A 13,568-nucleotide genomic window follows, 5' to 3' on the forward strand; every position below is an offset into this window, starting at 1 on the left:
TCCCTTCTGTGCATGTGTTAAAGATTACAACATATGTTGCCGAAAGCCAGGAATTTCCAATTGAAATTAAAAACTAGCATATGTACACATACAGGTGCTTGAAGTTCTTTAAATTTCAGAGACTGTGTGTGATAGTGCAAGTTGTAGGCTAATGATACAATAGTTCTGGTATTAATTCCTATATGTGCGGTAGGAAATATAAAGTAAATGTGTGTTATATATTTTTAATATTTATATTACAGTATGATGCTATAAGAATTAATCAGATATATGAGCAAGCCAAATGGTCTTTAATGGCAGAGGAAACTGATTGTACAGAGGAAGAAATGATGATGTTTGCAGCCTTGCAAGTAAGTTTAAATCATCAGGAACTTAGTGCCTGTTAAATCCTCACTTAGGTACTTATTGCCCCCTAAAAACCTACTTTCAGAGTCAATGTGCCAGATGGTTAAAAAATATCAGGCAAGTCAAATAATATTTGATCTTCTTAGCTTGATTTAAACAGGCATTAGCACTTTGGAGGTTTTCTCCTCCGTTTGTAGAAAAGCCCAAAGTTTTAATTTGAATATACGATTTTAAGTTTCTTGGTAAGACTCAGTAAGAGTGAAAAGATAAATAATTATACAAAAGTTGTTTGCTGTATAGTCTTCCTAAATAAATAAGTACCAAGTGTTCAAGAAAGTATATAAAAGTTCTATATATTCATTATCTTCAAGAACACATGGTACTGTACTTCAGTTGAGTAATTTTCATTAAGGAAAATGAGGTTAGTGCTGAATGATTATGATCAGATGTACTTGATGTCATTGACAAAGAATTCTATGTTGGCATTTCTGCACCCAGAAGACAATGGATGTTAGTAATCAGATACTCGGTAGCGCTTAGAGTGGAAGAACCACAATGATTTATCTATAACAGTTTCTGGCTTATTTTACATGAATAATAAAACTAAAATTCTATTGCATTGTTAATATATTAACATACTACATTATAAAATGTATGTATAATCTTGACTTTGGAGGTTGGATGGCTGGATCATCTTTCGCTACATATCGCTGTTTGATTCCATGATTGTGTGTGACTATGAACAGGGTCACCTTGTAGATTTTCCCCAGATATACAATTTTCACGTACTGCAGGAAACTCCTTTATCCAAATTAAAGAATTAAAATATATTTTATGTTCACCCTGAGCTGACACTGATGTGTTCATTGTACATTAAACCCAAACCCAATTAAAGAAATCATAGTTCATGTTAAGATGTGCACTTAAAGTTGTTTAGAGTTGTGTGTATACAATATGTATGTCTACCTGACTACATTTCACCAGACAAAAAACAGACCTGTCTAAATCCTGAAACCATTGTTTCAAACTCAACATTTGGCATTGTTTTATTGTGTGTAATGGTGTCTACTATAATAAACATACCCTACATGTACACCTACGATAAACATACGCAACTCCATTTTCAACATCTGTTATTAACAGACGCTATACTTAAAGAGGTACTATCACTCTGGCTTTTGCCAAGGGTTGGTACAAATATTATTTTGGTATTCACAATGTAGTTTGGTCAGGATTATTCAAATTAGATAGTGTGCAAATCATTAGACAAATTTATCAATCCATAACTAAGATGTAAGATATAGTCTTATTATTAGGTTTCAGTTTAGATTTTCAGTAAACTATCCTAAATACTTAAAACTGACAGAAACATATAGATTTTGTTGTTGTGACTTATGTAAGTGCCTGTTTTTAGACATCATAAGTACAATAACCTGTCTTTTACGAACCTTAGCAACATGATACAGAAAAATTCTATACTGCGAAAAAACCTACCATTGTTGTCTGGTGCAGACCAGGGCAAATACTTAAAATATTATTGACTTCTCAAATGTTAAATAAATTGAGTTGCTTTGATCCAGATTTTAAAACTTATTAAACATGTGTGTGTAACTTGAATAAAAGATATTTTAAATTTACAACAAAAATTTGTTAGCCATGTGAACTCCTGATAGGAGAAGTAGATCAAGAGCTAATAAGCCTACCATGGCCCATGTATGACACCCATCACTACTTCTAGCTGATACAGGCCAGACTATAAAACCATATATTATATGGTGGGGGCATCATGCATAATGCATTATATGCTTACTTTTTCTAGAACACTTCATACCACTTATCATTTCTATGGGAAGCTCACACAGCTAACTGCGTCTATTATAGCTTTGTAAATTACCATTTCTAGTACATGGATTTAACTTTCAAATGACATCATGTATGTAGAATTAATATACACACTATTTATACACATGCAGCTGCAGCGTACAAATAGAGCGACTATATTTAGCTTGATCGTAATCTCAGTAAACAACTGGGCTATTTTTTAGTGTTGGAGAGGTTCATGCATATAATAAGTTTGCTTAAAGTTTTAGTTTACATCACATGCATATATTATGTGTAATGAAAAATAAAACGTCTTTTATTAGAATTATTTTCTTTATTCTCTGTTGTATTGATTTCGAAAGGTGCATGCATATGTGTAATAAGTTGCTTAAAGTTTTAGTTTATATCCCATGAATATATCTATAATCAAAATTAATACATCTTTTATTAGAAATATTTGTTTTATTCGGGTTACTATTGATTTCTGTGTGTTAGAGTTTGTATTTCATTAAATGTCAGCTCATGTTAATTGAGTTGCATAGACAGTTTACAATAAAGCCTTATCGAGAATATGCATCTTCATGTGTAATGCAAATCATTACATTTTATCAGCACAAATGAAATGGCATACAAGACCTGCCTACGCATGTTGTGTCATTTGAGTAATGAAGTATGCTATGCATGATGTATTAAAACATATTGACAGAACTGATGTGCTCCACGTGATACCGCCTTTTTTTTTTATTAAATACAGGTTAAAATGACATTTGTACCATAATGATGAGATTTAATCACTATTTTAAAACCAGGGATGATAGAATTATTCAATATTAACTTAGATCTCTGTATTCATTATTTCTCTTTGTTATGCATCCTTTCATTTTTGTGTTAAAAAGATGTAGATTTGTAAACTGTTTCTTTTAATGTCCTAGTCTATACATGGCTGACTTAATGTGTATACTACATGGAGCTATGCTTTGAGGGACTATTATTTAATTTTCTTATGATTTATATAATGGTTGGATAATAATATCAGATTATTGTTACCCTGCATGTATATGATGCATAGTATTAGAGTTAATGTTGATATAACTCATGCAAAGATGTCCCCCACATTGTTTAGGATGTTAGACAGTTAAATTCTAAACATCAGAATTAGATCACATTAACCCAGGGTACATGTATCTTAAAAATAAAAAAAAGATTGAATGAAAACATCTGTGGTCATAAAAAACATAATGGGTAGTTTTTGCAGCATTAAGTTTCAAGGTTGAATATTTCTGATTGGGAATGTAAACATTGGATTAAGATAAGAGGTTTTAGTCAACTTGTTGATTTCAACTCCAATGTTTTTCAAGTATTTTATGCAATTAGTGTGGGTGTTCATTCCTTAGATGTTATGAATTAATATTTGTCAAGTAGAAACATGTGAATATTTTTTGTTGTTTATCAAGTGGAAGTATTATTGAAACACCGTATAAACTATAAAGATAGGGTCCTGTATCAACACAATATGCTGCCCATCATGTCATTGCATGACAAAGTTTTTGTTTGATCAGTAAGACAAATGCATAGCTTACAGGGGCATTAGATGAGATTAGATAAAGACCTGACAGTTCTCACTATAATAGTTAAAAAATAGGTAATGAAAAGAGAATATGCTGAAAATTTCAGCCAAATTGCTTCACTCTGAATCAAGATATTAGCGATTCAATTTTAGGCTAGCCTTGATCATCATTACTAATGTTGGTAGTTGGTACGATAGTAAACAAGTTTCGATTATCCATTTTTACGTTAAATTATCCACCACAAAATGTATTCAAATTCCCTAAATATTGCTGCTAACGATGGCATTTAGAGTTGATTATGGTCTGGATAAGTTAATTAATTTCTAATTAATAATTTAGATAACAATTAAGGCCTAAAGAAAGACTTGCAATAGGCAGATTTAGCTCTTGCATAATGCATGTTTAAATATGGTCCTAATCTGTCTGACATTTAAACCCTGTATAATCTAAGTTAAACAGCAATTGTAATATCATGTATCTTTGCATTGTTTAATTTTAGTTCCAAGTTCAACTACAGTCTGGACTTCCGCAACCTGATCTCGATATGACCAACAATATGAACCACACAGAAGATGATGATATTGATGCTGCTCTTAAAGACTTGCAGGAATCATTAGAAGGAAACTCAATATCCACCCCAGGAGACATAACTCACATACCAGAACTTGGAGATTTTGTGCGATTTTTAAAGTGAGTCTTAATTTGATTTTGACAAATTTTAACGAAAACTGATAGCAAGAAATTCCAAGATAAGTTTATAGTAACAATTGTGAAGGCTGTGATGTTGCATTCAAATAAAATATTGGGAAAGTGATCCTTTACTCTAGTTGTCAAATCCCTCACACATATGATAAAAGTGGTATCAAGTGTTATGAAATGAGTTTGAATACATGTATAACACATGTTGTGGTGAGGCCAAATCTAGTCAAGAGTTTCTAGATAGAACATTGTGGCAATAAAATTTAAAAGGCATTTTTGTGTTAACTTGTGTAAAACTATATGTACATTTATTTTGCAGGCCTAAAACTATATATGTACATTTATTTTGCAGGCCTAAAAAACTAACATTAAAAAGTTACAAACGATATTGGGCTACATTTAAAGACACACATATTGCTTTCTATAGAAATCGTGAAGATACAACCGCTCAGCCTCTAATGAGATACTGTGTTAGAGGTTAGTATATCTTTATATTTGTACTTTTAATGATTTTGGACATAGGGTTTCAGAAGAAAACAGGTTGGAGATTAATAACCATAACTCAATTTTGTAGTTACATGGTGGAGGCCGCTGGTAGCCATGTTTGAAAATGAGGTTGTGAAAAAATATGCTAATTTGACAGTGTGTATATTGATCAATGGGTTCCGGGAAATTTTGGTCAAATTTTAATTCAAGCGGCCAAGACTGGCATAATATAGCTAAGTTGAAACCTGTAGTATATTATAGTGAGACAATAATATTTTATACTACACAACTAACATCTGTCTTACACTAAACTAATTAATAAATAACATCCTTGTGTACATTTGTCTGAAAATGAAAATAATACAACCTTTTGAGATAATTCAGTTGTGTAATGTATTTTAAGTAACATCGGTAAAAACATCCAAACATGATAGAATAGGAAGTAATTTTATTTATTCTAGGACCTTCAACCTTCTTTGTGTCATTGGACACTTGCAACTTTGACACACCCATCTTCTTAGATGGCTTCAAATATAATTCATACAAAGTTAAAGCAATGAAATACGATGAACCCTAATACATTGGTTCTGTTGGAAGTGTAACAAACAATGACCATATTTACAAAATACAGACACCTAACTCGAAAAAACAAAATTTTACCATAAACATTATTTACTGGTACATATTGAACAGAAAATAACAAAAAATGATTATATTACAATACTAGTATTTTTTTATCTTTATTTTACATGGAGTTTGAGTGTAGTCGTGCAACCCCAGAGAGAAATCTATTTAAGGTTGTACAGTTTGTGCATGTGTTGTGATATAAATAACTACTTCACAAAAATCTGACACTTCAACAGGCTGTAAAATTAAACTCAACTTACATGAACAGGAACATCATTAATCATTATTAAATGCATAAAATATTATAGTTTAGGTACACATTATGATTATATTCATTTATGATTTAAAGAGAGGCTTCAGACATTTCAGTATGTTTTTCTTTGAATTATATTCAAATGGGATGAAAAAGAGAGAGAAATGGGGTTTAACGTCCACTCGATACAAACTTGGTCATGTCAGGACTAACACATGGTTCAATTTTATTTCAATAATTCGCTTGCGCGTAGGGGTCTTTAGCAGTGGGAGGAAACTGGAGGATATGGAGATTGGACAGGCGACCCTACTGCTTGTCACGCACAATGGGATAAAAAAAAAAACCTGAGGTCCTGTGTCTTGCAACAATTCTATTAATACATTATTGTCGACAGCATCAGCATTTGAAAAGTGGTGGTCCTCGTTTACTTCCATTTTTTTTATTTATAGTCACATGACACTTGTCTCTTATCATGTGATGTTATTTCCGTGGAAACAAGTTGACACCAGTTGTAAGAACGCTCATGTCCACGGCAATTAGTTGCCAATAGTTGAAGCGAGTTGCAGAAAGTTAAGCATGGGCAAGTGGTTTCAACTGACAGGAACTAGTTCCTTTGAGTTGTAAGAGGTGCTCAGGTCAACCTTTTACAGTTACATTCAATTTGTGGAAGCCAGTTTCTCCCAGTTGCCAAAACTCCAGTTGCTCTCAGTTGTAAGGTCAACATAAGTCCCCCTTCTAGACTACTAGTGAATTTATGATTTGTAATACTTGGTGTACAGACTACAAGTTATTATAAAGACTATGATCAGAATGTCTTTAAGACAAAGTTGTATATAATAATTGATTTATTACTCAGTTAGCAATATTATGAGTCACCAGCTCTCTAAAAATATGCTGTATATCTTTTACTCTATAAATAAAGCCCAAGCTAACATTTAAGTATAGTAGACAAATGATGTGATAATATACTCAGCATCTGGTTAGAGTTTGGCAAAATGTCAACTCTGTATTACTTTACTTTGTGTTAAAATCCTACTAATTTATTCAACACATGAAAACAAAATGCAGTTGTTCAGATATAGTTGTAGGAACTAAACAGAAAACTTCCAGCCCCATACCACTTCATTGTGTTATATATTACTGTCCTCTCTTTATTTGTATGGACAATTCTGACATCCATGGCTGATCCTTAAAGGTGTAGAATTTTGTGAATGTTTGATATTAAAGTAATTGATACCTTGATTAAATGATGTGATAAAATTCTTGGTCTACATGTAGATATATCTGATAACTGAGTAATGAAAGAATATTGTCCATTAGTTACAGTAGCTTACTGTATCTTTTTCCTCAACAATTTACCTCTTTATTTATGCTTTATTTTCTGAAGACAAGTAGAGAACAAGAGTTTCTTTTTTAAAAAATAAGTAGAAAGAAATATTGTACTGAACTGAAGTGCATGTAAAGCTAGTTTCTAGAATTATGCTGAAATTAAGATCCTTGGTGCTTTATTTTAATAACACATTTTGTAGATAATGATTTATTTTGAAACAAAAGAGAATGACCAGAATAAGATTTTCTACTCACTGTTTGAGAACTATTTTCTATACTTTTGGATGGACTTGGTACTCAACAAGTGTACAGTGTATGTTATGATCATGATTATTTTCACTGTTTGAGATTTACTTTGTTCTCTTTCTAATAGCGTTGCTCATGTTTTTTTTCACATGTGTTGTACCTAGTACAATAGGTTTAAGAATCTATTTGCAATAGGCAATATTAAGCCCATTTGGGCTCTTGTTTATACACTAATAGTTTTGATTTTAGTATTTATGGTCATTATTATGTGATGTAATAATTGAAATTAAGATTATGTGACAAGGCAAGTCAAAACTGTCATCTCCAATATTACGTAATGAGTATCAGTCATGGGTCATTAGGGACTCCAAATGTCCAGTTATAACGCAAGTATAGTCATTGGTCTCCGTTATCAGTATTATAGTGAAGGTGTAGGATTAAAGTGTTTTATTTAGTGTAAAGGTCTAATCCTAAACACACACCAGTCATTGAAATAGTTTGTTAGATCTGTTATGGGTGGAGGGTGAGTTGATACTATGACCTTTATCTATATGGTCAACTGTATACAGGCTTGTTTATATACATTTATATACTAGTTTCTATACTCAAGAGTATCCATTAACAACTCATGAATATTTACATATATTTTATTGATAGATACATGTATATAGATGTTGATACAGTGTTAAACTATAAAAAAACCGTGAATTATGGCCCACCGGATGTATTTTAAACTAAAATATTTGGTCATTTTGTTATGGAATAGGAGCAGATTATTTAAACAGTGATAGTTTTTCTCTAGCATTGTAAACATAAGCATAGGTAATATGACCTAGGTATAATGTTAATGAGACCTTCAGGGTATCCTTGTAGGCCATTAAAATTTTTCAGAATAACGCACCATATAATTGGTAATTCTAATTGGTGAAGATTTTGTTCTCCATTTGGGTTCTTGATGATATTTTGTAACATAGCTGACAGTATGATATTCTTTCTTTCTACATCTTTTTAAAATATATCTGTATGTATTTTTAACAGCAATCATAAACAAGTGTCTGTGAAGTGTTGTAAAGCAGACTAAAGGGAGAAAACTCCTTTTATTGTTGTTATTATTCCTGGATAAGAATGGGCTGTGGTGTAAAGAATATGAATTTTATACTTTTATAATGTTTATTTACAGGATGTGAAGCTCAACCTGATGTAAATTTAACAGCTAAAAAATATGGTATTAAAATGTTTGTACCTGATGCTGATGGCATGACAGAAATATGTTTAAGATTCGACTCAGTAAGTTTTGTTTCCTCCATTATTTAACATAATGTGTTATTAAATGTGTTTGTACAGGTAATTACAAAGATTATTTATTTATTTAATTGATTAAATATAATTGAAAATTTGTTCAATAACACCAAGAAATTCTGAGTCTTGAAATATTGTTTCCGTGGACATTTATTTGTATTTATTTTTTAGGAAGAACAATATTGTCGATGGATGGCAGCCAGTAAATTATCATCTAAAGGAAAGACAATGGCTGATAGTTCTTATAGTGCTGAAGTTCAAGCCTTACAGACGTTCCTTAGTATGCAACATACAGCTCCTACACCCTCTATAAATACTAGTAATGTTGATATACAAGCAGAAGATTTCGTAGCTCCTAGATTCTATAAGAAAGTTAAATCCAAAACAGTATGTATTAAAATTTTGTTTAAATCTAGCTCATTTTTAATTTGATTAATGTGTATACAACACTGACAACATAAGAAATATCAAAGCAAAATGTTAGTGAGCAGTAATAATATTGAATAATTATTATGCAAATATACAAAAGATGGAAGTTAAACCTATATAACAAGTATGAGCGTACTATGGACCAGGAAGCGAGTATGACGTCATCACAACCATCTTGAAATTGTGACGTTACATAAAAAAATCAATATCTGTTAAGTGTTAATCGATGCGAAATTGTACAAATAACAAGTATGCCCAGTTTCATGTCGATCGTCCTTGAATTGGCAAACACAAGTTGGGTAGCCCCTGATACTTATTTCCTGGTCCAAAAATCTAATAATCTTATGACACAGTCTTTTGTTTCCTGAATTTGAATTTTATTTATTACATAATTTTTCTTTTAATTGTTTTAGCTTGTACAGAAAATAATGGAAGCACATGCTAATGTCCGTGAGATGAGTTTAATGGACTCTAAATTAGCATTTATTAAAGCTTGGCAGTCATTACCAGAATATGGAATTACATATTTTGTAGTTAAAATGGCTAATGGTAAAAAAGAGGTTAGTATTAGGAATTGTTTTGATAAAAAAAAAACTACATAAACATGGTCTCTTTCTACTTATTGGTTTGCCACTGGTGAATCTTTTGGATATACCGTCTAGACAATTTCTAATGAAAGTTGGAAATCCAAATAAGAATATGCTTTCTAGGTAAAACTTCCATCATAGCACTCTGCTCAGTGTATGCATGTCTTCATTAGGCTGGTTGTTAGAGAAAAGTTAGAGAGATGTTAAACACCATTTCATTTCATTTCTCTAACAATAAATATTTAAGTTCATGGGAATTTAATTGTGTCACAAAGAATCTTACATTTTTTTTTCTTTTTTTTTTTCCAGGAATTATTAGGAGTAGCAAGTAACAGAATAATTCGCATGGATTTACAAACGGGTGATTCAATCAAAACATGGCGCTATAACACTTTACAGTCTTGGCACGTAAACTGGGAAGTAGAAAATATGATTCTAGAATTCGAGGAGGAACGAGTTACATTCGCTTGTCTGGGAGCTCCGTGCAAAGTAGTACACGAATTCATTGGTGGTTATATATTCCTTTCAATGAGGTCACAGGACAAGAACCAGTCACTGAATGAAGAGATGTTTCACAAATTAACAGGAGGCTGGTCCTGAGGATAGTATAGGCCAATCAAATTCTCTGTTGCAAGATCAGTGCCTATTTATATGGAGTATGTTGCCATAGTGACTGTCCGTCAAAAGTTTTACTGCTGTTGACCTATGTAGATCTTTGTTTGGTACCAACTATTTAATTTCTAGTTTTAAAAGGTTTATCATATTGTTATTGCTATTTGCAAGTGTTTATAGTGTTATGTTATTTAAAAACCAGAGAAAAATACAGAAATAAATAAAAAGACTTTTTGTTGAAGTGTAGCAATGGAAGACCACGATTGGTTATAGGAGTAGAATGTAGAAAGATTGACTAGACACTTGTGTTAAAAAACAGTGAATAAACTATCAAGTGAAAGTTTTTTTTGGACAGTGTTGGAACTATAGTCTAATAACGGACTAAAAACACTGATTTCTAGTGCTTTATTGATATTTAACATGTGACAGTGAGTGATTTTTTTTTGGTAATATTTAGAAGAGTTACCTCTCTTAGATAGGAGGGGGGAAATTATATGTCAATATTGATAATGAAATAACAACATTAGTTATTTTATTTTACATATAAATGAAGGTTAATTAATACAACTTATATATGTCCTGTATTCAAATATTTAATGAAATCTTTGTTTTATTATTATTATTTTGATTTGATAAAATATGAATGTTCGAAATTATTTTAAGTTTGAATTTGTTTTATAATGCATGAGTAGATTTATAGACCATCATTTAGTTCATTTAAATGTATTTATTATAAATTATCATTCATGTTGGTGACTGATCATTCTTCAAATTTCTATCAGTGTCGATTAATACATTTTCTACATTGGTAAAAAAATAATAATCGAAAAGATAGAATGTCTTTTTATATGAGCTGATTAAATCTGGTTTGCGCACAATTTTTATAATCTTAAAATATGCAGAAACCTGTGTTTTAAAACCGCTAAATTTTATTATGCTGAAAAGTGCTCATGTGATAACCAACATCTGTGAAACCATGTATTTCATCTGTACATGTAAATCATGAAACCAAGTGAAGACCTTCATAAAAAAAAAAAAAAATACCAAAGATTTTTTTTTTACTTTTTAACTTACCACTGCACAGTTTCACCTTTTGGCAATATGTGTTGTTTTGAAAATATCTATTTATGCTTTGGTCACCCAACATTTAGATCTACCTAGATTTGAAACAAATTTCTTTTTTATTTCTGAACTTAGTGTGTATATGTTTCAATCTGTATTTTATATCCAAGCCTTTGTTCTTTTATTTTCTATAAGCACATTGGAAAAAAAATTGTAATGCTGACTAATCACAAGCTTTTGGTATGGTCATGTTTTCATTAAATGTGATAAACTTATGACATATAGGTAATAGATAAATATATCATGACAACCGGTTTCTTACTGGTCATTATATTTTATAATAATGATTTATGGAGCAATGAAAGAAGTTGGACAGTTGTCTACACTTATATTAGCTGGCCTGATAACTAGATTTGTGAAAACATTTAAGGAATGCTTCATAGCATTACACGACCTCAGAATGGTTAATTTCGGTCCCAGGTTTTGTGTGAGCTGTAAACTCCCATGCCTCATTCGCAAAACTAGTGTTAGAAAACTGACTAGTTTCTGTTATTGATACCAGACATTGTTAAAAGTGCGGTATTGTTTATAGAATTGTATATGAATAGTAATATTAATTGCAAGAAAGAGAAGCGCACTATGTTAATAACCCATGGATACAGTTATACATGTAATATATAAATTGTATTTGTCAACCTAATGGTGCTGTAAGTATATTGTTGTTACATAAATAAAATAATATATTATTAACATGTATATAGATCGACTATATGTAGGTAATATGTACAGAAGTAGGTATTATATCTTTACTCTTCTATCTTTCATTTTAATCCTCCAGTCTTATTTACTAAAACCTCAAAACTTATTGAGTTGTACGTTATAATTATATCGGCCATTATGATACACAGTTACAAAATATATTGAGATATCCAGAATATATATACAATCACTTACAGTATAAGAAATTTCTACATAAATTGTATATGATTGTATTCTCAGATAGTACCTCCATATGGCAAAAATTTCCTTTTAGTTCAATAAATATATATGTCAAAGTATACTGTATACATATATTCATAATTCTATATATTTAATATTTACAGTACATATTTAGGGAAAACTCCGGTGCAATTCATATGATAGACATTGATGCATAGATATCTTACTTATACTGTAGCCTATATCAACAACATTAAAATTATTATTATTAAATATTTATCTTCTCTCCAAAGCTCATGCATCCAACATTATAATTTAAATATTTGTCATAGAAATGATTAATACATCTCATCAATGTTCAAGGAAATTAGCATTTAAAAAAACAAAACAATATCAGGCAACCAGTTGTATTCAATTATTGCTCTTCAAAACTTGTTCATTTGTCAAATAATGTAGAAATCACACATTTCATATTTTTAGCTATATAGATTTAGATACCATAATTTCATTAACTACCTCTTATTTTTAGCTTTCATTTTGAGTTTTGATTTATGAAATGATCAAATTATGTAGTCGTTAATTACGTATTGGAATATGCATAATGATTTGGATTTTTTTTTTATTGTCATCAGAAAAAAAGTAGTAAATTATAAAATACTTTTTGGAGTGACAGAAGGAATTGAAATACTATGTATGTATATGAAATCATTCAGAAAAATAATTAAATTATTTATTAAAAATTGATATTAGATTCTGCATGTCTCTGGTTTAAATATACATTTGTTTAATATTTAGGAAAACTGTGGAATATCCTTTACTTATATAACTGTACATGTATAAACTTTTTATATTAACTTTGCCTTGGAAACTAATTAATAATGCAGATCATTATGCTGTATGTATAAGATTGTTGTATAGGCTAGACTCTATATGTGCCATTGTTTTATTATTTTTTAGACATAAAAAGCTTAAAGAAAATTTTGAGTGTACAGTACTATGTTTTTATGTTAATATTATTAATATCTGTGATTATAAAGCGTACAGATATCTTGCTGATGGTATAGTGTCTTCCTACTGTATTAAAACCTACTTATTACACTACTTTATTCTCGCATTGTCTATTTTATTTCAAATATTAGGATTAAAATTTGCTCTTTTTTGTAAAGTAAGCTGTCTTGGGGAATATTATAAAAAAAAACTTAGTCGTCAATATTCCATGCGCCCCTTTGACGTTTCAGAAAGTACAGGGATAGACAATCTATGTAT

General features: G+C 30.5%; 1 protein-coding gene across 1 annotated transcript in view; it reads left to right on the plus strand.

Annotated features, from left to right (window-relative positions):
* LOC126820809 (fermitin family homolog 2) overlaps window positions 1-13,403 on the plus strand; it is a 44,757-nt gene extending 31,354 nt beyond the window's left edge. Inside the window, exons 6-12 of the mRNA XM_050548934.2 lie at window positions 243-350; window positions 4,234-4,424; window positions 4,786-4,910; window positions 8,555-8,661; window positions 8,845-9,060; window positions 9,516-9,662; window positions 9,999-13,403. Coding sequence (XP_050404891.1) covers window positions 243-350; window positions 4,234-4,424; window positions 4,786-4,910; window positions 8,555-8,661; window positions 8,845-9,060; window positions 9,516-9,662; window positions 9,999-10,289 — 1,185 coding nt within the window. The 3' untranslated portion in view covers window positions 10,290-13,403. The remainder of the gene's footprint in view (window positions 1-242; window positions 351-4,233; window positions 4,425-4,785; window positions 4,911-8,554; window positions 8,662-8,844; window positions 9,061-9,515; window positions 9,663-9,998) is intronic.
* The last annotated feature ends 165 nt before the right edge of the window (window positions 13,404-13,568 follow it).

This window comes from Patella vulgata, chromosome 5, assembly GCF_932274485.2.
Source record: "Patella vulgata chromosome 5, xgPatVulg1.2, whole genome shotgun sequence".
NCBI lineage: Eukaryota > Metazoa > Mollusca > Gastropoda > Patellidae > Patella > Patella vulgata.